The following is a 27,713-nucleotide window of genomic DNA, read 5'->3' on the forward strand; positions in this document are numbered from 1 at the left end:
TGTGACGTAGGATGCCAGCGCGGGGCTCCGGACCGAGGGCGGCCCCTGTGAGGAGCTGGGGCCTCGGCCGCGCACACCGGGAGCAGCGGCGCGCTCGCTGGGGGCTCGGCGCCCGGGGGCGGGACCTCCCTCCTTCCGTGGCGTGGCGCTGTGGGCGGTGCGGGTAGGCCGCCGGGCGCCGTGCACACGTCCGCGCCGCGCGTCCTGACGCGGTACGTCGCCGCCGCCGCCGCCTTGGCGTCATGACTTCCGGGCGCCGCGGCCGCCATATTGCTCGCGCGGAAGCGCCGCCGCGGGGTGGGAGTCCCGGAGCGGTTGCGTCGCAGTCGGTGCGGCCGCCGCTATGCCGTCGTCGCCGCTGCGGGTGGCGGTGGTGTGCTCGAGCAACCAGAACCGGAGCATGGAGGCGCACAACATCCTCAGGTAGTTGGGGCCTCCGCCCTGGCCTAGCGCGCCCAGTCGGACGCCGGCCGTCTCTCCGGCCCCGCGTCCTGCCCGGCCGCTGCTGGGCGGCGACGGCGGTGGTTCCGGTCCCGGCTCGTCCTGGGCGGCCGCCCCGGTCCCCGCTCCCTTAGGCCCGACGCCGGCGGCCGGGCATGCGGTTCGAGGCGGTCGCCGAAGGACGCCGGATGGGCCGCGCCGGGCTCGTTGGTTCCGGGGCCGAGCGAAGCGAGGAGTCCACAGGGCTCAGTCGTCCGCGGCCCCCCCCTCAACATGTTTCTCAGCGTTGCGGGAAAATTGAGGTTCCCGGTCGCGCAAAGGCCAGAGTTCCCGGTAAACCCGAGGGGTTGGTGCTTTTGCATCCACTTGGCAGGCATATCTGTGCATCTGAGAATAGCGGACCTTCTGTAGGAGTTCCGTTCGTGGGGCGGTAAGTGCCAAGACCCGCTTAGGGTCTGCGAGGTGGTCGTGTCCAACGACTGTCTCCAGGCTGTGTGGTGGTTTATCAGGTCTGCTGGAAAACTTGCGCAAAAGAACCTCAGGATAAAGGAAGTCTTAACAAAAAACAAAAACCCCAAACACGGAAACGGCCTATTTTGTTAACTTCGTGAATTTGTGTATTTGGTCCTATCTACGTTGAGTCTCGAGCAAAAAAAAAAAAAAAAAAATGCCCTCCCTCCCCAGAGCCTGCAGCCGCTAATTTCTGGAGTACACGTGAATTCGTTTTGCGCTTTTAGTTTATATGTCAGTACTGACTTCTCTTTCGTGACCCTGGCGTTGTAGGTGTTTAATAAAAGTTCATTTCCGCTGGGTAAGTTTTTTCGTTCAAAGTCACTTCACAAAATGTGAAATTGACACCTTGCATTGCAGTTAAAGTTGGTAACACGTCAACTTTGATAGGAAAGCAGACTGGAAACTACCTCTTTTCCTGAAGTTTCCACGCGACATAAAGGACAGCAGTGCCGGCTCTTCTTAGTTACCACAGCCCAACTTTAAGTCTCCTCAGTAACTTGGAAAACTTAGAATTTCCTTCACCTTCTCTCCTTTTTTTAACGAAGGTGGAAGTGTCAGGGTTCCAGGATCTGCTAATTGGAGCTTAATTTTTCCTAACCTATCCCACACTGCCCACAGTATTCACTCAATGTCATTTTTTGTTAGAATGGGATGCTTTGACCCTAACAATTCAATGTGAAGGTTGTTTTTAAATGAAAACATTTAAAATTGCAAACTTGTTTTCAAACTAGAAATGTGCTAGTATTAAGTTTACAGTCATTTCAAGTTCGGTGAATTTAAGGAAAAGAATGTAAGTTAACACTCCTGGAAAGCTACTCAAGAAAAATGAAGTTTCATGTCCTCCGTTAGAGCAGGTGATCTGGAGACCGCCTCATTCTGCTGGTTCTGGCTGGTGATCTTTGGTTTAAGCTCTTATTATCTTCATAACAAGGTCGAGATGAAATCTAGCAAAAGGGAAATGTTTTTTTAGTTATCTGTAGTAGCTTTGTAATGACACCAGTTCCAAAACTTGCCCTGAGAGATCACTACGAGATGACATGTCCTTGTGTAGTTCAAATCGGTGGTAGCTGACACAGCCTTGGGTCTCCTGTGGAAATGAGGGTGCAGAAGAACCCCTTCAAACAGTCACCAAGTCGAAATGCTTAGGTGTGCTTGTACCCATTTTACTGTGTTTCAGATTTACTTCAGAAAGACTCAGAATGAAGGCAAAAGAAGCTTAAGTTTAGGGTAACCTGTATTATTGACATAGTGAATGTGACGTTAATTGAGACATGAATAAAGGCTGACATGCCTGTATTTGGGGGGTGTTTTCCTTTGTTAGAAAATAGCGTTTGCTTATAAAAAAATCTCTCTGTAAACAGAGTACATTGAAGACGGAGGCGCCGACAGTCCCTCACAGGGTCCTTGTGGCACCTTCTGGGTGTCCTGTGCGCACACTGCAGCGAGAGTACAGTGTTGTAATTCCTCTTGACGTAATGCTAGACTTCGGTTTTTATTTTGATGTAATGAATTTGAATACATTTATTCATATTGAGTAATGGCAGTGGTTACAAAATGAGGACACAGTAATTCAGGGGAATTCTGTGCAGCAATTAATTTTGTAGCCAACCCCAGATTAGTAGACATTTTGGCCTTTTTTTATCTTTCACTCTTAAAATGTCAACATCCTTGTGCCATATAAATATCTTTACACAGTTTTCTGATTGTTTCCTTGGATGAATTCCTAGGGGTAGAATTGCTGAGTCAAAAGATAGGCATATTTTACATTTTCATATATTTTGCCAGACTGCCTTCCAGAAAAGTAGCTGTTTATAGAATTCCTGTTTTCTCAATCTGGGCTTGGCTTTTCTTTTCTTTTCTTTTCTTTTCTTTTCTTTCTTTCTTTTTTTTTTTTTTTTAAAGATTTTATTTTTTTATTTTAGAGATACAGGGAGCAAGCACAGACGGAGAGTGAGAGGGAGAAGCAGACTCCCCGCTGAGCAGGGAGCCGGATGTGGGGCCCTATCCCAGGACCCCGAGATCATGACATGAGCCGAAGGCAGACCAGACTGAGCCACCCAGGTGCCCCTCTGGGCATTATTTTCATTTTTTCCGTACTGCTAGGGCAAAAGAGAATCTCACTCTCCTTTATTTTTGAAATAGCTATTGAGATGGAAAAATTTCTCATGTCATTTTCACTTTTGACAATTATTTATGGCTTCATCTCTATGTGGATTATTTTCAGTGTTTAAAAGCATCTTTAAGAACTTGATATGGTGGTTTTGTTACCACCTGAGACCTTATGAACGTCAGGACCTTACAGATGTTTGTGAAGCACAGGGAAACTTCTGAAATAAATATTAAAAGGAATGCAGTTAATTGGACCCTCACAGGGTAATTTTATTAGTGAAATCCCATTTTATTTTATATTCACCCTATTGAAAATCAGCTTTAACTATTTTCTGACAAGTCAAAAACAAATGGTAATCAATGTTGGCATTTTTAGCCATAATGTTCTCTGGGGTGATCATTTTTGATCTTTTGAGACTAAATTGTTTCAAATACCAGCCCCGGGAGCTCTTTACGTTTTTAGGAGTATTTCCACAGAGGCTTCTGTTCTTTGTACACTGTAGATTGAGATTTCCCTTTGGAGCCAAGTAATTTATTTTTTTGTTCAGAATGATCTAGATGTTAAGGGGCATGTTGATTTTTGGAAGTTCTCTGATCGTAGCCATTCAAAACAAATTTTAAGACAGACTTATACATATTGCTGAACTGAGTTCTCAAGTCTGTTTTCAGTCTTAAGGCAGTATGATTTGGGGAACATGAGCAAAGAGGCTGAAATGAGGAAACCAGATTGAGAGTCAGTCTCTTGAGCTGCTCTCTGCCAGGTGCTTTCTTTTTCTTTTTTTTTTTTTTTTAAGAATTTATTTATTTGACAGAGAGAGACAGCCAGCGAGAGAGGGAACACAGCAGGGGGAGTGGGAGAGGAAGAAGCAGGCTCCTAGCGGAGGAGCCTGATGTGGGGCTCGAACCCAGAACGCTGGGATCACGCCCTGAGCCAAACGCAGATGCTTAACCGCTGCGCTACCCAGGCGCCCCCTGCCAGGTGCTTTCTAAATGCCATATGATTTCATCCTTGCAGTCCTTAGGCTGTCCACATTTAACACGGGTGAGGAGACAATACCGAGAACAGGAAGCCCTTGCTCCTGAGTGACAGTAAGGAATTGGACATTGGGGGCTCCGGTTATGATGAGTAACAGAACTGAGACTCCAGATGACTGAAGAAGGGTCCAGGGTGAGGGGAGGGCAACAGAATCAGCTAAGGTCCCACGGTTCTCCAATTTGGGGTAGAGCTGTCAAATCATGACCAGAGCATGTAGGGCTCCCACACTGGGATTGGGGCGAAATTGGATGTCCTCCGCCAGATGGGACCAAGCCTTGGGCTGCCCGCGTTTGTGTAGGAGCACGCCCAGTCATGGTGCTAAACTTACTGGTCTTGGACCCATTTCCAGAAGTCTCTTGTCCTTTACCAGGGAGGGATATAGTCTGCTTATGCCCTGCAGCCTCTGCCTGCATCTTTTTTTTTTTTTTTTTTTAAGATTTTATTTATTTATTCGACAGAGATAGAGACAGCCAGCGAGAGAGGGAACACAAGCAGGGGGAGTGGGAGAGGAAGAAGGCAGGCTCCCAGCAGAGGAGCCTGATGTGGGGCTCGATCCCATAACGCCGGGATCACGCCCTGAGCCGAAGGCAGACGCTCAACCGCTGTGCCACCCAGGCGCCCCTCTGCCTGCATCTTTTGATGTTTTGGTTCTGGGTACCCTTGAAGAAAGTAAACTGGGAACTGTTTAGGAAGGTGAAAGGGTTAGAAATCATGACTCTAAGAATGGCAGAGAATGCAGGAGAGGTGCCTGCAGAGGAACACATTTGCCTTCGTAGGTTTTAAGGGACTGCGTTGTTTTTTATCTTCAGGAGGCAGAACTAAAGTGAGGAGGGTGGTCGGAGGAAGGTCAGCTCTTGTGCAAACATGGATTCAAAGCTGGTAGACCAAGCAGGGTAACCGTTCCAACAGCTCCAACATTTCTTTCCTGCATCTCCAGTCTTTTACAGGTGAGAACAGGTGGAGCCCAGAGCAGGGAAGATAGTTCAGCAGTTTCACACCTGTTAGTAACACATCCTTGCTTGGGGCCAATTAGTGTTGGAGCCAGAAAGTGGCACATTGGTGGTATTTGTCTCTGGACCATCTGAAGTACCGCATCTTGAGGACCTGCTCTGCTGGCGCTGGGTGGAGGGAGGACACCGGACAGGCTGACCTAGCAGCAACCAGCAGAGGAGGGTGGCCGACAAGCCGAGGTTGAGGAAGAGCAGCTGTGGAGGGAGGGACATCTAAGCAGGGGTGCTGGTGGGGGGTGCTAAACATAAAGGCACACTTGTCACAAGCGTGGCACAATGATCTCAAGCCTAGCTGCTCAGTTTTGTTGTTGACCTTGTGGGAGGATAAGAATAAGGTGGAGGGGCGCCTGGGTGGCACAGTCGTTAAGCGTCTGCCTTTGGCTCAGGGCGTGATCCCAGAGTCGTGGGATCGAGCCCCACATCAGGCTCCTCTGCTGGGGGCCTGCTTCTTCCTCTCCCACTCCCCCTGCTTGTGTTCCCTCTCTCGCTGGCTGTCTCTCTTTCTGTCAAATAAATAAGTAAAGTCTTTAAAAAAAAAAAAAAAAAGAAGGTGTAAACCCTAGAAAATACTTACTGAATGTGTTTACAGCCCACATTTAGCAGGTGATGACATAAGTTTTACTGGAGCGCTCACATTTCGGAGAGTTCATCTGGCAGTCTTCTGGCTGTGCCACAGTGACGTTGCAGGCAGGCCTTCAAGTTTGGTGGCTTGTGAGCCGGCGATCTGTGTTCTGTAAATATGAGGTCATCACATAGCTAGACATTGGGCCGATTAGCAGTGAGTGATGTGCCTATAGGGAAGGTGACCTGGGATTGGGAGTGCATCGTGCCCTACTTAGAGTCAGGGTGTGCTTTCCGAAGGTTGGCAGTGGGTCTAGGATTTCAGTCTTGGCCAAAGAAATGCTTGAAATTGGATGAATAATCAGAATGGAAAACAGAAAACGTAACATAACCCATGCTGTGAATTTGGGTGTTTGCTTATGTGATGCTTCTTGGTGTTCATTTGAACACCGTCATTTTACTGTTAGCCATTGGGATAACAATGGAAACAATCCTCTTTCCCAAAATTTGACGTTTTCTTTTTTCTTTTTTTTTAAAGATTTTATTTATTTATTTGACAGAGGCAGCCAGAGAGAGAGGGAACACAGGCAGGGGGAGTAGGAGAGGAAGAAGCAGGCTCCTAGCAAAGAAGCCTGATGTGGGGCTCGATCCCAGAACGCTGGGATCATGCCCTGAGCCGAAGGCAGACGCTTAACGACTGAGCCACCCAGGCGCCCCTCAAATTTTGACGTTTTCTGTGTTAGGTTCTTTATGGTAGGTGTTTTGGTACTTGTGAAGACGTTTGATAAACACTTGTCTGGAAGCTTAGTTAAATGTACAAAACAGTTGGCCCTTGGGACAAAGCCTCTTGGTTGTCAGGCCTGTTTTTATATCATCTTTATGTAAGGTGGTTGTCACACTGTGGTGTTGTCACAGCCCAGGATGGGCTGCTCTGTCAGTTGCATCAGCTCCGAAGACACAGCGCTTCTGTTGCTAATTAGCCTTTTTGCCGCTTGGGAACATTCTGTCGAGGGAAGAACAAACTGCACTTCATTTTATTTTTAAATACACTTGACTGTCGTTGCGGAGAGTTGGGGAGGGCGGTGAGGACAGGCCCCGAGACCATTTCTAATGGGGGTGGGGGAGCTTCTTTCATTCAGAGTCCTACCTGTCCCTTTGGAGATGCGGCAGTCAGCCCCTCGAAAGCCTTGTTAAGGATCAGCCAGGTGGAATGTTGGGCTAGGTTATCTTTGGGATGATCTACTTTCGCGGATATGGACAGACTAAAGTGGAGAGTCTTCTCTTTGGACACCTAATGCAAGCCTCAAACCCTGCCGTGACAGAAGGTGTGTAGAGGAGATACGTGGGCCTGCCAGGTGGCATCGTCCAGGCGGTTCAGGCTCGGGCCGCCCCAGCAGGATGGGGGATGTGAGTCCCTGCACCAGGGACTCTCCATCTGGAGCCTCCCGGGAACTCTGTGGGTAGCTTTCAGGTGGCCTGTCGGCCCTAGCCCAGCCTGAAACACCCGTGGAGCCTTGTCCAGGGTCTCTGCATCATGAGGTGTGTGCTGTGAAACTCTCTGAGGTGTCCTGTCTTCTGTTTCCCATTCCCCCATGATCCCCCTCTGCTCCTGCCCTGTGGCTCTCTTCATCACTGTCCTCTCGCTGTCTTACCTACCTGATGTCTTACCTACTTTGTCATGCCCCCGCCCCCGGCTGTCAAAGGAGAGACAGTTGGGTCTGTTTCGATCACCGTTGTATCCCCAGCACATAGTAAGCTCCAGGAAACATTGAATCAAAATGGAATGGTAAACCTGCCACCAGTGGAAGTGGTGGTGGTTTTTAATTTTTGAAGCTTTAGTCCTGTCCTTGGGGGGTCTTATTTCTGTGGGCTCATGTGTTTTCATAGCGCACATCCCTCTCCCCTGCCAGCTAGAGAGGCGGTGCCCTTGACATACGGGTATTGGTTGCGTGAACAGCCCAGCACCCTCGAAGTAAACCTGTCCCTGGACACAGGTGAAGTGGTCAGTGGAGTTGGCTTACCAGCATCCGGGATACTCACGCTGCTTCTGGGCACCCTGCTTTTCCATGAGTCACACAGGAAACTCAGAGGAGACTTGAGGGTTGGCAGCCTTCAAGGATTCAAGGAGGGTTATGCTGCAGAACCCAGGGTTAGTCTCAGGAGTAATTCTCTTTTTCCGCTCAGTGATGTACGGTTTTCACATTTCAACAGCCGATAAGCTGCTGGAGCAGGACAGGGTGCCAGCCAGTGGGAGGTGGCTTCGGGGCGCTTCGGGGGAATGGCTTGGAGCTTAAAAAGCAAGCTACTTGTTTTGGGCAGTTTTTACAGATTGGTGACAGGTTTTGGCTCACCACTGTGTTCTCTGTGGCTCTCATGGCCACGACCTTCTCCTCTGGGACTGTCTTAGGAGGATGGGACCTGCGCAGAACCAAGTGCCCCACTGACCTCTTGCAGGTAGCAGGTGGCTGGACAACAGCTTGTTTCCCTCCTCGGCTGTTGAGATGACCTTCGTCACGGGCTTGTTGGTGCTTTGGCGAAGTAGTTATTTTAGCGTACATCATCCGGTGAGGAAATAGGTTCGGATTTGGAGTGAAGGTGATCTGTGTGTACCTTCTCAGGTCGTGCGAGTTGCGGTGTGCTGCACGGCCGTGCCCTGTGGCTGGGCCCCGTCACCCTCTGCTCACGGCACAGGGCGCGTTGTGGTCAAGTGTCGGAAATGTTGATGTCTTGAGGTTTAACAGCTCAGGAATAGCGGACCTTGGTTTGCTAATCAGAAGTCGGCTGTGTGCTGTCTTCTGCGTCACGAGTGACGTTTTCGGACTTCTAGGGATGTGGGCACGGGGCTCAGCTCTTACCAGCCTCAGAGGGCTCAGGCGAGGTGTTTAAACGAACCTTGACAACAGTGCTCTTTTAAAATTACTGTTTCAGTATGTGCTGACTTCATACTTTGTGCAGCTGCCCAGTGTGGAGGCCTCTCTCCCTCCAGATCACAGCCCCTCCTAGGCCCCTGTGCCGCGAGAGCTGGGCGTGTCCGCACCCTGCTTTTCCTGTGAATAACTGCAGGAGAGTTTTGTACGGGGCACCCCGCACCTTTTCCACATTGGCCGCAGGACCCTGCTGGGTGGAGGGACGCACAGGTTGGTTCTTGTCGTGTGTGGTTACTGTCGGGGCTGCAGTGAGTGCCCTGTGGGGCAGTTTGCAGGCGTAGCTGCATGTATCCCATGGACGGACTTCCAGAGGGAAGTGTCTGTGTTGGAGGGGACAGCGGTTTTCACTTGCTCGGTGTTGACACCTTCTCCAGAGGCTTGCAAGTCGTGTCCAGCAGCACTGAGTGAGGTTTTCCTCCCTTGTAGGATCGTTACTCATTTGCCAGATATGTATTATGTCTTCTGTTTGCTGCTGTGGGTGCTAGGCACACAGCAGTGAGCGGGAAGGACCACGTCCTTACCGCGTGGTGCTGACAAGGCCGTGGGAGAGCGCTAACCTGTAAGCAGACGTTGGCCGTCCTAGGATACGTTTCTCTTACAGTGAGTGAGATTAAGCTGTTTCCTTCCCTGTGACTTTCATGGTCATAGTGTGCTTCTCTGTGGGGTTTCTTCATTTCATTTTCTACGTCAGGGTGTTCTCTGCCTCAGCACTGCTGACATTCTGGGATGGAAGACTGTCCTGTTCATTGTAGGTTTAGCCACCTCCCTGGCCTCTAGATGCCAGCAGCACCTCTCCGTTGTGAAAACCAAAAATATCTCCAGACACAGTCAAGTATGAATTGCAGTAAAACCTCGAGAAGCTTGAGACTGTTCTCACTAGGGATTTCAGAGCCAGGCAGGCATGTGAGAAGGAGGGAGGCGCCCGTGGAAACATACGTGTTCTCTGCGAGTCCTGCCTGGAGTCCTGCCGTTCCTTCGGATGCGGAAGCTACTTGGTTTACAGATAGAGAGCTGGGGCGAGAGGCCTGGGGTTTTTTTTTGTTTGTTTTCAGACACTTTTAACACTTAGAAGTTTTACTGACTGTGAGCTTGGAAGCTTGCAGGTTCTGTGCCAGACTAACTTGTGCATGTGACTGAGGCCGCCCCGAGAGAGGTTCTCTGTGGTGACACAGCACCATGGGCCCTTACGTCTGTGAGGTTTGTTTTCAGAGGACATTTCTTACGGTGCAAGCTGTCACTCACGGACTGCACTTCATGCACACTCCCCTGGCTTGTCAGGAGACACATTTGGTCTCTTGCCTTCCCTCGGACTCCAGCTTGGGAGCTGTTTGTTCTTGACCCTCGTGGCGGACGTGACGATGTGAGGCTGAGGAGATGCCCCCGTGAGCCTGACGCTCCTGGGCGCTCAGTTCTGGTCCCAGCAAGCCCTGGCTCACAGGGCGACAGGGACTGGATGCATGACATTCTCTGTGGTGGCACGTGCTGTCAGGTCTGTGGGAGTTCTTCGTAGGAGTCACAGGGGTCCTGTGAACTTGAACCCTCTACAGAGGTCAGGGCAGTGGTCAGGTATGTTCCAAAGGAAATCTTCCCTGACTCTGCGTGTCTGTGGGGCCTCTGAGGGTCGGAGAAGTTCTAGAGGGATGCAGTAAACAGCTGTGGTACTCACTCACCACCTTGCAACTGCGTTAGCAAACCCTTTGTCTTCTGTCTCGATTGGTTCATCCCATTGTTGTGTAATACGCTACAGGATTTTTTAAAAAGATTGATTGATTGATTGGAGAGCATGTGTGCATGTGAGTGGGGGAGGGCAGAGGGAGAGAGAATCTCAAGCAGACTCCCTGCTGAGCACAGAGCCCGTCGCCGGGCTGGATCCCAGGACCCCAAGATCATGACCTGAGCTGAAACCAAGAGTCAGACGCTCAACTGAGTCACCCAGACACTCCAGTATGCTATAGGATTTTTTAAAAATTGTGAATAAAATGCTTAAAGTTAAGAATTTAAAAACATGTCTGTAGTATCAACAGTTACTCATTTTGTCTGTTTTCCATTACCTAATCCTTGGTTTTAGAATTTTGTGTCTCAATCCAACTGTGATTTTTTTTTTCTCTCCTTCTGTGTCTTTCAGCAAACGGGGATTCAGTGTCCGGTCCTTTGGAACAGGAACTCACGTGAAGCTCCCAGGACCAGCACCGGACAAGCCAAATGTTTATGATTTCAAAACTACATATGATCAGATGTACAATGATCTCCTTAGGAAGGACAAAGAACTGTATCCCAGTGGGTCGCCCTTTTAGAACCCCCTACGTGCTTGTCTCTGGCAGGTGTCACCTGACGTGCATCACTCTGACCTCCAGTGGAGGGGTGCCTGTGACGCAGGTTCCTAGCGGCTGCCTCTGCGTGGTGTGCTGAGTCACGGCACACGTGACGCGGAGGTGGCCGTGCGGGGCGTGCAGATGCAGACGCGGAGCCCGTGTTGACAGAGTCGAGGGCGGGCTCCGATGCAGCACCAAACAGGGCAGCGTAGGTGAGGAAACCACAGAGCGGGCTGCAGGGCTGCCCACCCCTCCCCTCCACAGGTAGGTGTGTGTGTGCGCACACAGGAGCGCCGTGTGCGCTGAGGCCCACGTAGGCAGGCTGCCTCACACATCTCTGCCACGTTTGCTACCAGAGGAAGCGTGTTAGAAGCACGTAATTGAGAGAACTTTACTTCATTTCAGGAAGAGGCAAAACAGACTGGATCTCTACTTAAGACTCATGTGAAAGAAAGGTATTTTTTTTTTATTAATCATTTTTAGAGAGAGAGAGTGCACGCACAAGTGGGAGGGGCAGGGGGAGAAGGCGAGGGAATCCCAAGCAGACTCCGTGCTGGGCGTAGAGTCCAGTGTGGGGCTCAGTCCCACGACCTGAGATCACGACCCAAGCTCAGACCAAGAGTCGGATGCTTAACTGACCATCCACCCCGGTGCCCCAGGAAAGGTATTTTTTAAATAGATGTTTATGAACATGACCTCAGGCTCCACAGTGGTTAAGATCATTGCCTGGCCTTTGCCCAGGACACTTCATGACCACCCGTGCTGCTTTAGAACTTCTGGGTCTTCCTTGTTACAGTGAGGGTTTCTAGTTCTCAGGATAGAGTCCAAACATACGCCAAGTGAAAGAAATAGAAACACCAGAGAGAAAACTCTGTCTTCATGTTGGTGCTCTTGCAATTTTTAATAAACTACCAATGTTTTCTGTAAATCTGTAGATTACTTAGCGGGGAGTATGGCCCCAAAGCTCATTCTAGCAAAGTGTAAAACTGGACCCTGATAGTTACTCCATCAGTCCCCTTTGCTCTCCTCCCTCACCTACCATTAGTTGTTGGGGCATTGAGGCAGAAGTACCGTTTCGGGGTGTGTGGGGCTGTGTGTGGGAGGTGGGAGTCCAGGACTCACGGTGCGGCAGACCCGAGGTCCTCCTGGGAAGTCCTGGGTGTCCCCCTTTCTCAGAAGCCGCAGAGCCTGCACTGGGGAGAAGACCCTGGTCTCTGTGTCTCAGTGCCATGCGCTGCTCACGTGCTTGGGCCGAGAGGGAAGGCTCCCCTAGAGGCAGCATCTCAGAAAGGCTGTTCTCCCTGAAGTTCTCCTTTGTGTTGACAGCCACTCTTTAGCCTTGCGGAGAAGTGTTGACCACGAGCCCCCTTATCCTGGAGAAACCTGTGACCCTCACTCCGGGTTTTTCTCACTTGGTATGAACTCTCCATGTGTCGTTAAGCTTATCTCGAGACAGCGTCTGTTTTTGAAGATTCTTCAGCTAGCACCATTCATTTTTAAACTCTTTACTCAGCGAGAGAAACGAACGCAAACAGATAATAACGTGCTTGTTCATACTCCCTTAATCATTACAAATGAGGCCTTCTGACATTGGAGTTGACCGTGATCTTTCTGTTTCTAGGAGTGGGCGGCCCTTAACCGTGTTTTAAAAAGACGGGAACAAGAGGGACTTGGAGGAGGAGGGTTGACGTGTGAGTCTTAGCAGTTCTGAATGGAGGCGCAGAGCCCAGCTGCTCAGAACTCAGAATCCCCCCCGTGGGCTGACTTTGTGGAGATGCACGCTCTCCCACGGAGCACCCAGTCCAGGAGACGGCCACACACGTGTGCCTTTGCTGCATTGTGGGGAAGGTGTGGTGCTGTTCCACTGTCACCAGCAGTATTTGCCTCCTGAGAGGTCACCTTCACGGACCTCCCCTTTTGATTGCCCCTCACGAGGCTCTGGGAGGGAGACACCTTTGTCGGTTTATTGACTTCACTTGGGTGGGGTTTCTGTCTTCTAGGAAGGGTGCCGAGTACAGCCCTGGACCAGTAAAGATGGGGCATCTGCTCCGGGGGGTCAGTGTGCACACCGGCAGGACTCTGGGGACAGGGGCACGGGTCCTTCACGTATGAGGGGAACAGAGGGAAGGAGGGGGCGGAGGAGGGTCAGCTGTGTGTTGGGGTTCCGACACCTGGCTTGGGAGGTATCCTGAGGACACAGGAGGGGAATACCTGACTAGCGACGGCTGCAGGGGGGACGGGGGGGGCTGGCGATTCGGTTGCTTCTGAGTTGGTGTATGGTACAAGAAGCAGAGAAGGGCTAGAAGCCAGGTCTGCAACCTAGAATACTGGGGCTTCTGTGGAAGCGATGGTTTTAGGATGTAAACCACTGATAAAACACGACACTCCGTGAATGTGCGAATTTTCAAGGGCGAGCATGATGTCACAGAAGGAAAGTGGCACATGGTTAGTAAAGCTGGGAGGTGAGGCGGAGCGGCGTGGGGCGGGGGGCAGTCTCCCCCGTGTGTGCATGCATGGCGCTCCTGAGGCTGAGTGTGGGGCCCTGACGTTCTTAAGCTCTCAGTAAGTTTTGGCCAGTGGTCCTTTTAGCATGAAAGCACCTTATTTCTGAAACTATTTGGCTATTTGTAGGTGGCTTTCCCTGTGGTTTTCTGTCTATGAGCAGGGGGGGAACCTCAGGGGTTGAGGGCCAAGCACCGGTCCCCTGCAGGACCTGTCCCTGGGAGATCGAGGGGGCCAGGGATGTGAGTTGGGATAGAAAGCTTGTTAAACTAACCCTAAACTAACTCGTGAAGCTAGACTGGGCTGGTTACCAGTTCCTGTGAGGGTTATCTACCTGTAGTACAGGGAATCCAGGTTCACCCTGCGGACAGCCGGGGACGTCCGCTTTCCCTCCGGCGAGGGGCACCCTCTGTTTCACACGGAAGAGCGGTGTTGGGAGAGGGTCCCCGTGGCAGATGAAGCGCAGTCCGTGGGCCCCAGCGTGTCTTACAGGCGGTGCGGCTGTCGCCACGGCAGATTTGAGCACTGTTTTACTCCTGTTTTGTTGAAGTTCACTGAATTGACGTAGTGTACCCTTAGTTTCAGGGGTAGAGCAGTGACTCGTCAGTGGTATACAACACCCAGAGTTCATGCCCGTCACTCCGTTCCCCACCCCGCCTGAAAACCCCCTGCCCCCCGCAGCCCCGGTCTGCCTTCTGTCTCTGAGTTTGCCTCTCGCGCCCGTCTCCTACACACAGAGCCCTGCGGCGCGTGGTGTCTTCCGGAGCGGGCTCCCCCAGCATGTTTTCGAGGCTCATCCGTGTTGTGGCGAGGAGCAAGCTGTCTGTTCTTAAATGTAATTCTTTTTCTCTTAACCTTTTTTCTTCTTTTGCCTTGGAGTTATTGTGAATACAGAGCAGCCTTAAACTTGGTGCTTCGCCCTGTGGGCTTCAGCACAGCTCCTGTGGTAGACGTCGGGGGTTTTTCTCCTTTTCCCTGCGGGGCCGTGTACCAGGCTGGAGCTGCCCTGGGCTCCCCTCACTGAGGGAGCACAGTCTGCAGCCGAGCCCTCAGCCTGCCTGGAGGACCCTCGCTGAAACGAGAACGTAGCTCCTTCTCCACGCATGAGCGGCCCGGCTGGGACCTCGTGCCCAGGATTGCTGGGCCCCGTGGGGGGTTTCCGAGGGGAGGGCCACAGTGTCTCCATGAGGTGTGATAGGGAGCCCATTTCAGACCCTCCAGTGGATCATTCATTGCTTTGTGAACGACAAAATCCCTTAAGATCACTTGTCTTAAAAAGCAGGTAACTGTATGTTTAAATAATAGTGGCATTTTTAATACGAGAGACCAGTTTGCTTCTTAAACGCTGATTGGAAACCGAGTAGAACTAACACTTTCCGGGATCCTGACTTTGCAGTTAGGAGTGAGCCTGTATCCAGCTTATTTTTCTAATTTTTCTCCATCTTTTGTACTCACCTTTGGGGTTTAGCTTTTTTTAAACCACATACTCATTTTCATCCTCTGGCCGCATGGTCCTTAGGCCTCGAGCTACTGTACGTGTGCTGGTGACCCCGAGCAACCCGGGTGTGACCTGCAGGGGCCACTGCTGCTCAGCTCTGTGGCCCAGTACAGCCCTAAGAATACAGTATGTGATGTGTAGAAGCTGTCTTAGTGCGGGGGGGGGGGGGGGGGGAGGGGTGGGGGCGGTTACCTCAAGGTTCTGGTCAACAGTGGGCGCTCAAGTTTCTGGAGAGGCAGTCAGTCAGTCATACTTGGATTTTCGCCTGCAGGGGGCACCCCTCACCCCGGTGTTGTTCAGGGGTTGGCTGTATGTATACCTGGTTCTTCCCGGTGCACTTTTTCTTGTGTTGGGGTAAAATCTGAAAATAAAAATGATTTCTAAGATTGTAGATCTCCACACCACCTGACCTCTGTCCTGGGTCTGAGGCCCTGTTCAGCTGTAGGGCCACTAGCCTTTTCCTATTGTTGGGGTCTCCCTGGGCCCTTGCTTCAAGCTCAGTGTACCTTCTCCTGCTGTGCTCGGTGGGGTCGGGGTGGCTGCCAGGCTGCTGGTCCTGTTGTGGGAATGGTTCCTGCAGCTCAAGCCCGTGCTCTCTCACCTGCCCCCGACGGGTTCACCATGCTTGAGGCGCTCGGGCGCTCTCTTCGCTTCTGCTGGATCGGACCTTACCTCATTTCACGCTGGTTGGCAGCTACGTTTTTAAGTAGTTTTTGAGAACAGTGTTTATCAGTTTAACAAATGAGTGTGTTCCTAAGTTAAACACTGATTTCTAGAGAAACTCTGATCTAGTTTTGCTGATATTTAAGCTTTCAGGTTTTAGGAAAGCACTTGTGCTTAAAATATAAATCATGGCCTTAAGATACTCCAGAGGAGGCAGAAGAGCCGCCGTCGTGTCTCATCTGGGGAGATGCCGGACATTGAACAGAGACGGTCGGTTGGCTGGGGTAGCTGCCAGGGGTCACCTGTGCATCTGGGCGTAACAGCCACGCTGACCTTGCCCACGGCTTCGAGAGCTCGCCCAGGGCCGGGAACAGACGTGGTCTTCCCAGCCCATGGTAGGTGAGATGCTGACGCCAGCTGTGTTGAACGTGGGTTGCATGGAGTGGATCACACCGGTGGTTTCACGTTGCCAGTAACCTCACAGGTGGTAGGGAGAGGACCCTGTAGACCAGTCAGGACGCCTGCCCCCCGAGCCTCGCGGTGGGGCAGCAGTTAGCTTGGGTGCCAGTGGTTCCGGACCTGACTTTGAAATTTCCCAGGTTCTCGTTTGTGCAACCTACGTGCTTTGCAGAAACCTCTTTGATTTCCAAAATGAATTTATTTCTTAATATAAGAAGTCTTAGCTCGAAAGCTTTTTATGCAGCGGTTCTCAGAGTGTGGTGTAGGGTTCCAGCTGTCCCCACAGCCCTTGCAGAAGATCCCAGGCTCCAAGCTGTTTGCTGTTTGCCTTTCTCACTCTCCCGGAGTGTGCCAAGGGCTCTGTCAAGCTCCCACCCGCCCGCCGTGGACCGGTCCTCCCTCTGACGGCTGGTGGGCTGTGTTTGTCCTCTGTTGAAGACCTGCAGCAGCCCCAGGACGCCCGAGCCCACCCGCGCCCTGAAGCACTGGGCTCCGCCTCTCCAGCTGTCTTCTTTCTCTTTGGACGGGGAGGCAGGGGGACAGTGAGCGCTGCCTGTGGAGGGAGACCGGACCCTGTGGGCTGTGGTGAGGCCACCGTGCGCCACTCCAGCCTTACAGCTTAAGAGCAGCCATAAGAAATCTCTTGTTTGCATACTCTTTAGTGCTTTGCCCTGAAAACATGGGCTGGGGGGGCGTCTCCTGTATCTGTAAAGGTTAGGGGTGGCCCGGGTTCCCACGTGTCCTCCTTTATTCAGGCCTTCCCTCTTTGCTCTCTGTGTGGTAGCACGTGGTGTGCTGCTTAGTGATTCACATGTGTGGTCTCCTTTGGCTTTTCTCCCCTGAATCTAAACTCGGAGTTGGCGTGGTCTGGCACATAGCCGGCACCGGGTGGTGGAAATCAGGTGAGCTGCCATGAGCTCTGATGGGGGTGGGCGTGGTGGGCATGTGGGAATGCATCCGCTTCCCAGGGCCGGGAAGTCTGCCCAGGCCTTGACCAGGAAGACGTGCAGGGCCTGAGGAGTGGGTTGAGCAGGAGGGCTCCAGGAAGATGCCAGGCTGAGCGGGAGGGGTGGGTCTGAGTCCCAGCGGTCCTTACAGCAACAGGCACAGCTTTCCCACCAGCCTTGGGGCGGAGCGCCCACTGAGGGCGTGCTGAGTGGGGACGCTGCTCCAGCTGCGTCCACCTTGGTATGGACTACGGCATTTGGGGGCACGGAGTGTAGACACCACATCAGGGCGTCATCCTGCCCGTGCTGTGTCGCCAGGAGGGGCCCCCGTGGGGGTGGGATCTGAGACAAGGAGCTTCGTCAGAGTGCCTTGAGGACACAGGTCATGAAGAGTGGGAAAGAACTGTTACCAGCTCCTTCAGGGGCAGGCCTGGTTCCTGCCCTGGCCCCAGAGCAGGTCTGAGCCACACGTTCTGCCTCTGGATGAAGGGCCCCTTCCTGGACGGCAGCCGTCTCTGTCCCAGCCCCACTCAGGGCACACCAGGCATCACCATTACCCCCAAGAGTAAGATTACGAGGTCTTCAGAAGGAAAAGACCCTGCCAGGCCATGTTTCACGCAGTTCTGAGTGCATCCCAGTTAGTGGGAGACACTCAGTGACGCCCTTCTCTCTCCAGTGGCCTCTGCTCAGCTTGGTTTTCTGCTAATGGTGCAGAGCTGTCTGCTCCGCCTTGGCCACGGCTGCTCTCCCTGCTCACTCTTCCCTTAGGAGGCTTTGGCTGCTCGCGCTGGTCCCCCTGAGGAGCCCTGTTGGGGGCGGGTGGGTTGGTTCACAGTGACCATTGGCCGCTCGAATGGGCTGCTCATCCCCCTTCTGAGGCAGACAGGTTTGTTGTGCAAGATGTGGTGTTTGGACAGTTGAAGCTGAGCTGGGGTCGGGGGGCCTTGGTGGGGTCAGGCAGGGACGGTTTCAGCTCAGTGACCACCCTGGGCTTTGTCTAGTTATTGTGTTCTCTTCCTGCTTTTGGCTTACTTTTTTTTTTTTTCTTTTGTGAGAGTCTTATATTTTGTGGTAAGAGAACTGTTTTTCTTTAAATCACTGAGTCACTAGAATTTCAGTGAGGAAGAGGGGTCGTTTTATTTTTCCCTGTGCCCGTTGCAGTGATGCCGGGCGTTGGGGAGCTGCAGACCACACTGAGCGCCCTCCGGTGCCAGAGCGCCGCCCGCCGCCGTGGTGACGTCCAGCACAGGTGACCCAGCGTCCATCCCCTGCTGCTGGGCTCAGCTTTCCTCTCCACAGGAGGCTTGGGTTTAGTCCAGTCTTGAACCATTCGTATAGAAAAGACATGGTGTTACAGACTATTTCATAATTTTAAAACTTTCTTAAAAAAAAGGAAGTTCATGTTCACTAAAATTCTTTTTTTTTTTTTTTTAAAGATTTTGTTTATTTATTCGACAGAGATAGAGACAGCCAGTGAGAGAGGGAACACAAGCAGGGGGGGAGTGGGAGAGGAAGAAGCAGGCTCATAGCGGAAGAGCCTGATGTGGGGCTCGATCCCATAACGCCGGGATCACGCCCTGAGCCGAAGGCAGACACCTAACCGCTGTGCCACCCAGGCGCCCCTCTGTTCACTAAAATTCTTTATCTTCATGCTCAGCTTTTTGTTTTGAGGTTAAAATTTTTATAAAATTAAACAGTGGGAGTAGGTGTGTGTGTCTTGAAACAGACTAAGGGGGGCACCCGGCCGGCTCAGTCAGCGGAGCGCGTGACTCTTGATCTCGGGGTTGAGACTTCGAGCCCCACGTTGGGCATCTAGCCGACTTTAAACACACACACAAAAATTAGAAATATTTTTCCCACTGTAATTTTATTTATCCAGGCAAGTTATTTTAAGAAGTGTTTTGTGAACATTCTCACAAATTTAAATGAATGCAGTATTTTACCCTATTTGGCAAGTGGTCGTCTACTTGTGTTATTTGAAAGTCTGCTACAATGTACTAGAACTTAGTCTTCCTGGACAGTGCATTATGATGGACCCTTGTCATCTGTTCACAACAACCCAGGAGTGAGACCCTCCCTCTCGCTGAAGCCGCAGGAGCCTCAGGCAAGGTCCTGAACTTTGACCTCACTGCCCCCATGACCTCACTGCCCCCACCTCCAGCTGTCGGCCCCAGGCTTGAAGGATCGTAGAATTGTCTGGCCAGTACTTTTAAACCCCATTCAGAGGGGGGTGTTTCCTTTGAAGAAATGGGATGGCCTAACCCTCCCCTCCAGAGTCCACTGATGCTTCGCTCAGATCCATCGGAGGGGAGGGGAGCAGAAGCTGCCGTGCCGCGTGTGGGGCGGTCTGTCCTTGTGGGGCGCCAGGCACCGCCCAGAAGCATCTTCCAAGCAGCACAGCTTGCAGAGTGCCAGGTTAGGCAGATCGGGCCGCCTCTTTATGCGCCCACCCCGAATGCCCATCAATCAGACGGTGGGAGCCGCCCCCCTGAGGCTGGGGGCTGCGGCGGCCCAGGTGTGGGGCGAGCGCAGCGGCAGGTGTCTGCTGCCTCTCTGAGCGATGCTGCCACTTGGGCTTGCGCGCCCTGGGAGCCGAGGCTGGTGGTGCTGCTGCTGGCACGCGCACACAACGTGATTGCAAATGCAAACGTCTTTCCAACATGTTCTCTGCTGATTTTAGCCCCACAAAAGCGACTTTGCCACTAGTGTGTGATTCTGTGCACGGTTGTGGGCGCCTCTGCTCCAGTGTCTGCTGTTGGCCCTGCTTCCTGTGGGCCTCGCCTCCCAGGCCTGTGTCCCCACGTAGAGCATTCGCACAGCGGGGTTGCAGGTTGGTGGCCACGGAGGCCTCTGGTCCCCACACTCTGAATGTGCTGTCCCAGAGGGCTGTTTTCCTCATGCTCTTTGTTTCTTCACGTAAGTAACACTTGTGCCTAGAAACAGTGCTGCTGACATTTCCTGGCGGGCTCCCGGGCTGTGTTCTCTGGGAGGTGCCGAGTGTGCGATTCCCTGGGGCCGCTTGTGTGTCTGCAGGATCCAGTGTGTTCGTCACTGTTCTGTCTGGGGACACGGCCCTTTGACTAACAGGAGATGATCCTGAAAGGTCCGCGGGGAGGCAGGCATGTGCCTGTCCTGCTTCCTCCAGTGGTTGGTTCTTGGGGTTGTGTTTTTAAAGAGGCCTTCGGTGAGACCCTGGAGGTTTTGTTCTAACAGATTCTCGATGACACGGGTCGGGGGGCACACAGTGTCTGGCCCTGGGGGTGTGCCCCTGAGCAGACGGTCCTGGCCTCGCTCTGTGGGCCGGGGGTCCACTGAGTGCTAGAGCTCGCTGGGCCGCAGGCCCTCCCCATTCACACCTCCGTTGGCACAGATCTGAAGTGAAGGCAAGTCGCTGCTACAGAATCCTGATAAATACTCAAGTTGTCTCTGAGATGGGGTTGGGAGACCCAGTTCCCTGTTGAGGGACTGCCCTTGCAGTAGGTGCCTGTAGGGGGCAGGTGCCTCAGAGGCTCCAGCTGCATGAGGGGGCTTTCTGGACGCCTGCCCCCCTTCTCACGTGTCGCACACTCCAGAGGGAAGCCCCAGGGGTAGGAAGGGGTCCTAATGGATTCTTGAGGCCAGCAGAGAAGAGAGAAAGGAAGGCTCCAGACTAGGGCTTCTAATTTCCTGGGGCAGGGAGTTGTCCCTCGTGGTGGGTTTGGGATTGGCAGATTGCCCTGGGCTTCCTGGGAGCACGGCCCTGCTGACCGTGATGCTGTGTTCTGTCCTCAAGCCTTTGGGGGCCTTTCAGAAGCTCCAGTCCTTTCCTGGGGCGCGGCTGGCTGTCCCATCTCAGGACCGTGGACCTGGGTTCAGCGGGGCAGCGGCGGTCTTCCTCAGCATCGCCCACCCCCACGGCTGTGTCTGGACCGGCTTCGGTGGCCCAGCCTGTAGGGCCGGTGACTGGCGCTTGGGCCTCTCTGAGCTGGGCTGCCTTTGAGGGTCTTCCTTCCCCAGAGGGGACGTGGGTCACCCCATAAGAATTCTTGCTCTGTGTCTTATGTTGCCATTTGATGAAGCCTAAAATCGGAAGTAAGACTAGATTACAGGGTTCTAACAGATGAACAGATTCTCTAGGTGTGGCCCGCTCTTGGGGTTTGGGGTTCACATCCGAGGCCCAGAAGTGGAATTAGGCATGGCCGCGTTTGGGGACAGCAGGTGTTGATACCCCACCAGTGTGTCCTCGGGGCTGTTCGCCCAGTGTCTCTGAAATAGGCGTCCTCTGAGGGAAGCATGAGCAGCGTTTGCTCCAACCAGGGCCTGACCCAGCCGCCGGGAGCGTGTTAACGCTGCGGTGGGTATAAGGGGGCCCAGGGCTCCTGCCCCAAGGTGAGGCTTCTGGTTTCCCCTGGTTGCTGAGAGGGAATACTTAGGGCCCGTAGGGTGGTGGCCCCTGGGCTCCTGCCCCCATCCGTAGGAGCCGTGAGGCCGCTTGGTCCCAAAGCCCCATCATGCCCAGGTGCCACCTCACCCACCCCCTCGCCTCCCCCCCCCTCCCCCACTGGAGTTGCTTCCCCTCAGGGACCCTGCTTCTGTCCTCAGTGTTCTGAGCCTGTCTCACCCGGGTCTGTCCTGCGTTCGGCTGGTGACATTTGTGAGGAAGCGAGGCTAGGGCTGTGCTCGCCCGTCCTTGGCAAGAGCCTCTGTCCCGCCAGGACTGGCAGAGGCCCAGGGGGCAGGGGTGGGGTGGGTGTCCGCAGCAGATCCCTGCCTCGTCGCGGCTGAGTGAGGATGTGGGGCGTGGGGGCTCCACTGGTGAACCCGTGGCCTTGCAGAGCGCGCGTCTGCTCTGTCACGTGGATTTCTGGCGGCACCGTTCCCTTGCTCTGGAAACGGCCCATCTGCTCATCTCTCTTGTTTGCCTGGAGCTTACATCTCTGCCTTCCCTCCATCTTCCTTCGTGGGAACATCTCTACTTGGAGTCAGGGTTCTGCAGGTGGGCTCCACGGGCAGAGGCCTTGCTCTGTGCCAGCCCCGGCTCCCTCCATCCCTCCTGGGACGGCGTGCTGTGCTTTCCCCGGATGGGATGTGGTGAGGGCCTTTCCCCGGGGCCCCAGCGTCCGTGTCCACAGGCGGCGCTGCTGAAGCCGGTGTGTCTCGTCCTCTCTCCAGAGGTGAACACGTCTAGCTTCTGCGTCTCGCACTGAGGAGGACGTCGTGATTGAAGTTAATCCTGGTGTCTGGAAAGTTGCCCTGAATCAGAGCTAGACCGTGTGCCTCAGCTCCCAGGAGTACAGCAGCTCTGCGGAAGGACAGGTGCCCAGAGTCCCGGAAGGGCAGCCTTTCGAGGTGCTCCCAGACCCTCAGGCCCCTGTCCACCTCTGCTGTTTGCGTTTCAGCTTTGCAGAGGAGACAGATCCATTGTGACTGCTTGGTGTCTTTGCTCCTTTCCCATCTCTCTCTCTCAGGATGGTCTCTCCCATCCCGCATCCGACATGTTTGCCCTTGGGTTTCATTGGGCCTACACACTGACGTTTCCCTAACATTCTTACAGCGCGCGCTGTACTGGCAGGGTCTGAGCCGTCGTCTGATGGTGAAGACCCCAGAGTGCTTCAGGATGGTCCTTTCTTGTGCCTCCTGTGGTGTGACACACAGCACCAGGTCCCTCCCTAGGCCCTCCCACCCTCCAGGTGCCCCCTGATCTGTGCTGGCCTCGCAGCTGTCGGGGGGGGGAGGTGTCGGGCGGACGGACAGACTTACGTGCTGCCGTCACCTGTCGCAGGTGAGAGCATTGAAGACGTGTGCCTTCTGAAGGCCGGGGGCTAGGAGCGGACAGCACAAGTGTGAGCTGGGAGGGCATGGTGGCTCCTTGGCCTCAGACCGTGCTGCCCAGCGGGGCGGGGGCGGGGGGCCTCACTCAGTCCATGTTGTGCCGCAGGAGCCAGAGTGCGTCACTGTGGCTTCATCCCCATCTCCTCAGCCTTCTGGAAGTATCTCGGGGTTCCCTTGGAGGTTGAAGCTTCATCAGGAGCCTCCCCCCGACCGAACCCAGGGTACTTTCCGTCAGGGTGCTGGGTGGAGTGGGCGCCCCTATGCCACATTCTTTGCCCCCACCCCTCTAGGAACCCGGGTTCCCAGCCCGCTCAAGGGCACTCCTTTCTCGGGAGGCTGTGGCCTGCCGGTGAGACTCTGGCTGCTGCTGTGCCGTCCCTGGCGGCACCGTCCTGCCTTCGGGGGTTGGCTGGCCCTTCACTAAACACAGGCGGCCAGGCTGCTGGCTGGTCCAGGCCTATGTGGTGGGGCATCTCACTGCCCTCTGCTGACCTTCACATTCTGTCCCTGTCCTCACATGGTTTCCAGGGGGCTCTGGGTCCCTGTGACTTGGAGCGGTGGGTGGGTTTGTGGGTTCATCTTCAACGGCTCTTAGCTTGTACCCTTCCCACCTGGCCCAGCGTGGGCCTGGCGTCTCAGCGGTTGGCCAGAAAATAGTCCAAAAGGGCCTCTACCTCTACTTCCCTCATCTACTAATGAGGGTTAGGGTTTGACCCCCGAACTAGGCATTTTTTCCTTCATGACATGAATCCTCGTTTCATTGGTTCCTCTTCTATATAAATCAGAGGCTTAAGTAAAGGAGGGACAGTTTTGCAAGGCCCTAGGGGCAGTGCTGCAGAGCGCCTGGCGGCCGGCCATCCCTCCTCAAGGGCGGCCCCTGGGAGCCACAGCCTGCATGGGAGCTGCATCCCCCTGGGTGGCAGGTCTGTCTCCGAGGACATGCCGGAGCTCCGCAGTCTTCATCCTGCCGGTGGGAGTGCGGGCAGCAGGTCCACGGGCCGTCCTGACCTCCCTGCACCGACACGGGGCCTGCCCTAAGCCATTTCTTCACGCTGGACTTTGATGCCAAGTGCGTGAAGGACCGAGGGCTGCACGGCCTGCGTGTGGCTGCACAGCCGCCCTGGGCGGGCGGAGCAGGGGGGTGGCGGGCCGACAGCAGGCCCAGCCCTGGGAACGCACACAGCGAATGGGAGGCTCGGCTGAAAAATGCCAGACTCAAAAGCATGTTCCGACTAACAGTGTTTTTTCAACTTAGAACTCTTCCACAGACCGCTTGGATACATTCTAGGTGTTCTCTTTGCTATCTGGAAAGGCAGTGAATGTATTTTGAGTAATAGGAGCTTAAGTAAATTGTTATAACTTAAAATCTGGGAAAGCCATTAAATGTATCACTCAGAAACCCTCAGTCAGCTAGTCTGTGTCTCTTAAATAGAATTAACGAGATGCTTATCCCCAGCTTTCTGGAAAGACCTTTAAAGACCATGGGCCGTGTCTTTAGGGCCTTTGTCCCTGTCTCTTGAGGGTGGTAGACCCTATCCCTGGGGTTGGGTGGGGGTAGGCCGCACACTTCTGCCGCGGGGCCTGTGTGTCCCCTGTAGGCTCTGGAGCACCGTCCCTCGTCCCTCGCTATTTTCAGTTAACCTGGGGCTTCTCCCCTCGGTGCCCCCTTCTTGCTGTTGAAGTTGCCTTTCTCGCTGGTTCCTACGTTTTTCGGTGGTGCTGTAACGAGCCAGACTTGGGGGCACTGGCTTTGTCTTTGCCGAAGAGCTCGTGCTCCGTGCCAGTGGTCACCGAGTTGCTGCGGGATGAGTCAAAGCAGCGGGTGAGGGAAGGCGAGCGAAGGTCGCAGACACCACGCTCTGCTTTCTGGAAAGGGGTTGGTCTGAAGGCCGCCGGCTGAGGTGACCGTGTGTAGATGCCGGTCAGGGCCAGTCTGCGGGGCTTGAGGCACGCGCCTCCCCCGCCGGCTTGTCTTCGGCAGGACCCAGGGGGCGGGCACGGCCCACTCCCCGAAACTGCCTCACCCCCTCCATCGCTTCGACGCAGCCGCTGGGGAGGGGCCGGCGGCTCTGCTGGTGCACACTCGAGGTGCTGAGCTGGTGGGGGTGCGGGGGCCTCCTAGGTTTGTTCCTTGACTCCAGCGCTCAGCTACACGCAGAATGGCATCTTACATATGCTGGACAGAAATAAGAGGATCAAGCCTCGGCCCGAAAGATTCCAGAACTGCAGAGACCTGTTCGACCTGATTCTCACCTGTGAAGAGAGAGTGTATGACCAGGTAGTGGAAGGTAAGGCTGCAGACCAAGTGTGCCCTGCGAGCCTGGGCTGCCGCTCTGCCCGTCACCACCTCAGTGGCCGCCCTGGGCAGGACGTGCAGAGTGAGGTGGAGCCCCCCCCCCCCCGCCTCCCTGGCCCCCAGCCTGCACGGCCCACCTGAGGATGGAGGTGGGGGTGGGAGATCGCGGCCTTCGGCTGGCCGTGCCGCCCCGCGCTAAGCCGTCCGTGTGGACTGAGCACGAGGTGCGGGTGGGAAGGTCGTTGGGACACATGAAGAGCATGGGTGGCACGAAGGAACCAGGCTGGAGGCAGGTGCCCTGGTTCTGTGACCTGTGACCACCGTGTCATCCTGTCCCCGTTAGATCTGAATTCCAGAGAGCAGGAGACCTGCCAGCCGGTGCACGTGATCAATGTGGACATCCAGGACAACCACGAAGAGGCCACCCTGGGGGCATTCCTCATCTGTGAGCTGTGCCAGTGTGTGAGTGTCCCGCCCCTGCTCCCGCCCCACGCCTGCTCTGGCCCAAGGGTCCAGGTGTGCCTGACCGGAGGTCCCTGGGAGCAGTCTCTGCGGAGGGACATGACCAGGACCATCTCCCCCTGACACAAAGCTTTTATGAGGAAAGGGGCTGTCACGCGATTCAGTTCGTGTTCACGTTGGGTAATTTTCAGATGCTGAAACCCAGGTCAGTGCAGAGGCGCCCACAGGTTTGCTCATTGACCGCGAGGCTTTGACTTAAGAACTTGCCTCTGTGCTTTTTGTTCGGTTGATGGAAGCACAGTGGCTTTCTCAGTGTCTGGCCGTGGGCCCACAGAGCTTCTGCCAAAACCCCAGTTAGGTCTGGCAGAGCCCGGGGGCCCCCAGAGCTCTGTGGATGCTGTCGTGTCCTCTTCTGCACCCTTGGTGTTCCCCAGGTGGCCCTGGGCATCCTCCCTTGTGTGGAAAACCATAGGGGCTTTGCAGCCACTATGTGGCTATGTTCAGAGCAAAACATTTCCTCTTAGGAGGACCTACCCAAGGAGAGACCCACGTGCCCTGTCCTATGTTCCACCTGTGAGATCTGCATTTAAGTCAGCTGGCTCTGAGTGACAGAAAAATGAGGGAATCAAGTGGCTTAACCAAGAAGTCCAGACACCGGCAGGCCTGGACTGGTTTGCTTTGGGAGGGGCCCAGGTCCTGCTCTCTCGTTGCACCCAGCACATCTTCTGTTCACAAGATGCCTCACGGCCCAGCATGGCTGCTGAAGCTCCAGCAGTTGTGCCCACGTTCTGGCAAGAGAAAGGGCTGAAGAGGAACACATGTCCCAGAAGTTGCACATGTGACTTCCATTTGGGTCACCCTGATGAGAAACGAGTTGTAGAGGGGCTGCTCTTCACTTCAGAGGGGCAGTGCTTACTGGCCAAGACTTAGGCCAATGAACAGCCTCAGCCATGGTCCAGCCCATCCCGGCCCTGAATCAGCCTTGAGTTGGCCACTGGCCGCACCTACTCCTTTAGGGCAGTGGTTCTCCACCAGGGGACATCTGGCCACACCTGCACGCATTTGTGGGTCTCACAGCTCAGAGGTCACACTAGTGGCAGCTAGTGGGTGGAGGCCGCAGGTGTGGTTCTGCACCGCTGCAGAGCATGGGCCGGCTTCCTCGCTGGGCAACTTCCAGCGAGCGACTGCGACTGCGCCTTCGCGGGGCGGGGGCAGGGGGGCCACGAGGTTCCATAGTTCACGTACTGGGGGCATCCAAGGGCAGGTCCAGCTGCAGATGCCCTGTGCCTCCCTTCCCTGCGGGGCTCTAGCAGCGGGAGGCCTGGGGCCGCCCCCAGCCCTCTGTCCTCGGGCCTGGGGCGGTTGGGAAGGAGTCTGCCCAGCACAGGACCCCAGGACGGCTCTGCTGGGGGTGGGGGTGGGGCCGGGGCTCAGGCCGCCCGTCTGCTCTCCCCAGATTCAGCACACGGAGGACATGGAGAATGAGATCGATGAGCTGCTTCAGGAGTTCGAGGAGAAGAGCGGCAGAGCCTTCCTGCACACGGTCTGCTTCTACTGACCCACCTGGCCTGGCGCCCGGCGCGCCACCCACCCTCCCGAAGCCATCTTTTTGAGCTCCCTTCTGTTAATACTTTTTCCTTCCTGATACTGGTTTTTACTTTGAGGTATTCTGCCGGCCGACGGCAGTGGTACCCAATAAACTGTGTGTAGGAAATGCAAAGACACACACATGCCAGATTCAAAACAATCACGTTTTTTCTCTCCCACTTTTACTTACCAGTGGGATGTTGATTATGAAGGTTGTTTTTCTTACCCAAAAAGAGCAAACAACGGTTTATAGTACATTTCCCTGTGCATTTGTGGCTTTCATTGTGGTTCCTTCCCCTACACCCCCCAAACTTGCTGGAATGTACAAATACCCTAAATAAAGCAATGGGCTTTATCTTGCTAAGAAAGAGCCTGCAGTTGTCCAATCAGTCGATGTTGCTGGTTGTCTTTGCTTTGTCCTGAGTTCCCCCCTAGCCTGCTCCTGCCGCCCTGGCGCAAGTACCTCTGGAGGGACCCCTGGGCCTGACCCTGCAACTCAGACTGCTTCTGAGGTTGGGGGCTGGGGGCACCCGGGCCTGTGGGGCAGCCCAGCTTCCTAGTAGGATCCTGAGGTCCTGC

General features: G+C 54.3%; 1 protein-coding gene across 1 annotated transcript; it reads left to right on the forward strand.

Annotated features, from left to right (window-relative positions):
• Positions 1-243: 243 nt before the first annotated feature.
• SSU72 (SSU72 homolog, RNA polymerase II CTD phosphatase) lies at positions 244-27,523 on the forward strand. The gene is made up of 5 exons (XM_045803428.2): positions 244-423; positions 10,723-10,866; positions 24,938-25,077; positions 25,429-25,547; positions 27,004-27,523. Exons 1-5 carry the CDS (start codon positions 344-346, stop codon positions 27,103-27,105), a joined length of 585 nt encoding a protein of 194 aa, XP_045659384.1. The 5' UTR covers positions 244-343; the 3' UTR covers positions 27,106-27,523.
• Positions 27,524-27,713: the final 190 nt, after the last annotated feature.

The sequence above is a fragment of the Ursus americanus genome, chromosome 33, assembly GCF_024610735.1.
Source record: "Ursus americanus isolate L20-20 chromosome 33, mUrsAme1.1.p, whole genome shotgun sequence".
Classification (NCBI taxonomy): domain Eukaryota; kingdom Metazoa; phylum Chordata; class Mammalia; order Carnivora; family Ursidae; genus Ursus; species Ursus americanus.

What these genes read in the sequence shown, in the direction of transcription:
- SSU72 (XM_045803428.2), top strand. Translation starts at nt 344, where the DNA reads ATGCCGTCGTCGCCGCTGCGGGTGGCGGTGGTGTGCTCGAGCAACCAG. An exon ending in GTATGACCAGGTAGTGGAAG is followed by an intron (nt 25,078 to 25,428) that starts GTAAGGCTGCAG and finishes TGTCCCCGTTAG; the next exon opens with ATCTGAATTCCAGAGAGCAG. An exon ending in TCTGTGAGCTGTGCCAGTGT is followed by an intron (nt 25,548 to 27,003) that starts GTGAGTGTCCCG and finishes TGCTCTCCCCAG; the next exon opens with ATTCAGCACACGGAGGACAT.